Source organism: Sardina pilchardus, chromosome 6 (assembly GCF_963854185.1).
Source record: "Sardina pilchardus chromosome 6, fSarPil1.1, whole genome shotgun sequence".
In the NCBI taxonomy this organism is placed as follows: domain Eukaryota; kingdom Metazoa; phylum Chordata; class Actinopteri; order Clupeiformes; family Clupeidae; genus Sardina; species Sardina pilchardus.
This window is the reverse complement of record NC_084999.1, coordinates 28,355,067-28,358,127: the sequence shown is the minus strand read 5'-3', so window position 1 is coordinate 28,358,127 and position 3,061 is coordinate 28,355,067. Positions and strand designations below refer to the sequence as shown.

Here is a 3,061-nt window from a genome sequence, read left to right as displayed (position 1 = left end):
AAATAATCACTCAACTCGTCCAGCTGTTGCCTGTGACTTCAACCATACACATAGATTGATAACACAATAAATAATAATAATAAAAAACAATTAATACAATTAAAATTGATATATGTATAAAATATTTTGAAGAAAATACATAGTATTGCGCTTTAAAAAAATATTTTGGGATAACTCTTTGTTTTTATGCCAATCGTATTTTATTCGTCAATGGTGTGTGCATGGAGAGAATGTAGGCTAGCCTATTGAGGCCGATAAATGCTGATGCCAAATGGTCAAATCATCAATTAATTTACCGTTTGATTCATTAGTAAAAGCAGGGGGAAAAAAAACTCTTACTAAGTTTGTTTCAAGAGTTTTACCACAAATAATCGATTATATTTTCTATACAAATGTATGCTATTTCTATAGGATATTTCCCTGTCATGAACAAATTAGGCCTACTTATTATTCCCACAAAAGACTTCCAAACTAAAAAATATTAGATATACTGATCTACCTTTCTATATTTTACTATTTTACATGAATTGGTTCTATCCTGCCTTGCAGTTGCGCAAATGTTATCAGTGTTGCAGAGTCCGTTTATTGTAATAAAAATATAGGTAGAGAGCAACGATTAATATCAGAGGCAAGTGAATGACTGAGTTTGATTTATCAGAGTTTTGTTTAATAGTCACATTTCGATTTTGTTATTGTTCTTGTTGTTGTTGTTGTTAAGAAGAAAGTCCCTACGACAATTAAAGCCTACTGCTTCACATCCACCTTATTGATGAAAAAAAAGATGTAGAGTACGCTTTGAATAGATTTGGCTCATGTCTGAACTGACTGAACAACTTGGGAAACGCGTGTAGTATCTGCACTCGATCTAACATGCAGGCAAGATATATATATCTTCGGTCATTTAACCAGTCATATTCTAGTAGAGACGGGCAAATAGTTCCCAAACATACAGAGCTGCGAGCATCTTCTCCGACTTTCAGTGATGCTTGGTAGTCTCGGCTTGTGATTGGTCATACGACTTCACGAATACGCAGTCCTCTCCAGGATGTGCAATCCATCAAGTAGGAGAGGGATACTGAATCACGTGGACTTGTCCGAAAACCGACTGGGGGTCGCGTACATGGTTTAGATGAGAGATGAGGTGGACAGATGAACAAGCCAACTGATCAGCGTTTGGAGCGAATCGCAACGTGCAACGTGTTTGGCCAAATATCTGTACTGGAGACGTGAAAGGAGATTTGGAGAGGCGCCAGCCATGGCAGAAGGTACACTTTTACTATTTTCACATGTGGGGTGTTGTCAAGGTGTGCTTTAGGGGGTAGCCTAAGGCGAGACGGGGGTGTGGGGGAGGGGGTGCGTTTCTTGTCATTGTCTTGAAGAATTTGGAAGATTCTTAAAGAAATCTTTCGCAACGACCCTCCCACTATTTGTCGCTGGGGCTATAGCGACCCCCCTTTGTTTGTGTCCCCTCTTGCTCCTGGCTCCTCCGAAGAGCCTTGATGCCCTCAGTTCCTCACATGAGAGTGCCGACGAGTCAAAGGGCCACCTCGGTGGGGCGAGAACAGGATACCGTTTCCCAGGAGTTTATATCAGACGAGATGGGCTCTGTTTCCACCCAGGACTTTTCAGGTGAAGTGAAAAAAGTAAACAGTTGCTCGGTTTAGAACACCTGAAGTCTTAAAATGTAAGCGGGGCCAAATAGAGGATGTAATCGGTGGGGTGTTCGGAATCCATTGATCACAGCGCGCGTGTGTGTGTGTGTGTCCGTGTATCCGCGCGATTCTCGTGGTTGCTCTGGTTTTATCCTTTTTATGGATCAGACTGGGACAGAAAGCTCAACTAAGTTTGCCGCCTAATTTACTCAACATTGCGACATTTTTGTGTGTTTACTTTCCTCGCTCTGTTGTTCTGTATGTTCTTCTGAGACGACTTTTTGTGAAACTCTCTGGAGGAAAAAACCTATAGGCCTATCATATCATGTTTGAGTGAGGTATAGCCCTACTAGTGTGGCTTGGGCCATTGTAAAACAAATGGTTCCAAATATTATCGTTATTTTTTAACTTATAGGCTATACAGCCTACTAACCCAGTAACCCGTTTTTGTCGAGGCTGTGGTGTACGTTACAGTAGCAGTCTGTTGGTTTATTTGTAGCCTACATGAAATAATGGGCCTAAACAATTGTTCAGCGACGCCATTTATTCAAACTGTGCAATTCTGTAGGGGGCTGTACGAAAACTGAAGAAGATGAAGGGCCTAGCACGGAGGAAGACTCCCAGTCCTACCATGGTGTCGGCATATGCAAATGGTTCAATGTGCGGATGGGTTTCGGGTTCCTGTCCATGACCAACAGAGAGGGTGAGCCTCTGGAGTCCCCGGTCGATGTGTTTGTGCATCAGGTAAGTAATTAATCCACGGACAGTGACGTATCTGAGTTTCTTTGAAGAATGCATGTCCCATGAACCCTGTCAGCGTCTAGTTTAGTTTGGGTTAAAATTTGCTAGCCTAGTCAAACTAGGCCTATGCGTTTTTCTATCTAAGACTTTGGCTTGGCCATTATATTTTGTCACTGGGTCAATATCAACATTGCTGACATCATAGGCTACTAGCTTACCAGAAATCACTAGGGGTTATTTAAGATTTTTCCTCTTATCCAGCTCCCATTGTTAGAGTCAAAGTGAAAGTCAGCCATAAAGACTGGCATCCTCTCCCACAGATCACTTCCAATTCCTACTGCATGGCCTTCCCCTATGGAAAAGTACCAATATACTGCCTGCTTGCCTTGAAAGCTACCTATTCGACCCAGTTCACCCTCCCCCACTCCAATTTCCCACATTGCTGAGAGTCCCCAGCCTGTCTTTGCTCTCCATTGATAAGGAAAAGGCTCAGTGGTCACTCATTGAGAAAGACCCCCTGCTATTACCCTAGCCATTCTGAGTTCCTGCTATAAAGTAATTTGGAGCTCCCTGACGTCCACTCTGTGCCCAGTGCCCTCCCCACCCCCGACAGACTGACCTATACGGATGCTAATTGTTAATGCCATGGGAGGGAAGGGGAGAAGACC

General features: G+C 42.7%; 1 protein-coding gene across 1 annotated transcript in view; it reads left to right on the top strand.

Moving 5' to 3' along the window:
- The first annotated feature begins 1,249 nt into the window (after positions 1–1,249).
- Positions 1,250–3,061, top strand: part of lin28aa (lin-28 homolog Aa) — a 10,551-nt gene continuing 8,739 nt past the window's right edge. Inside the window, exons 1-2 of the mRNA XM_062537800.1 lie at positions 1,250–1,265; positions 2,221–2,396. Of these exons, the coding sequence (XP_062393784.1) occupies positions 1,256–1,265; positions 2,221–2,396 (186 nt within the window). The 5' untranslated portion in view covers positions 1,250–1,255. The remainder of the gene's footprint in view (positions 1,266–2,220; positions 2,397–3,061) is intronic.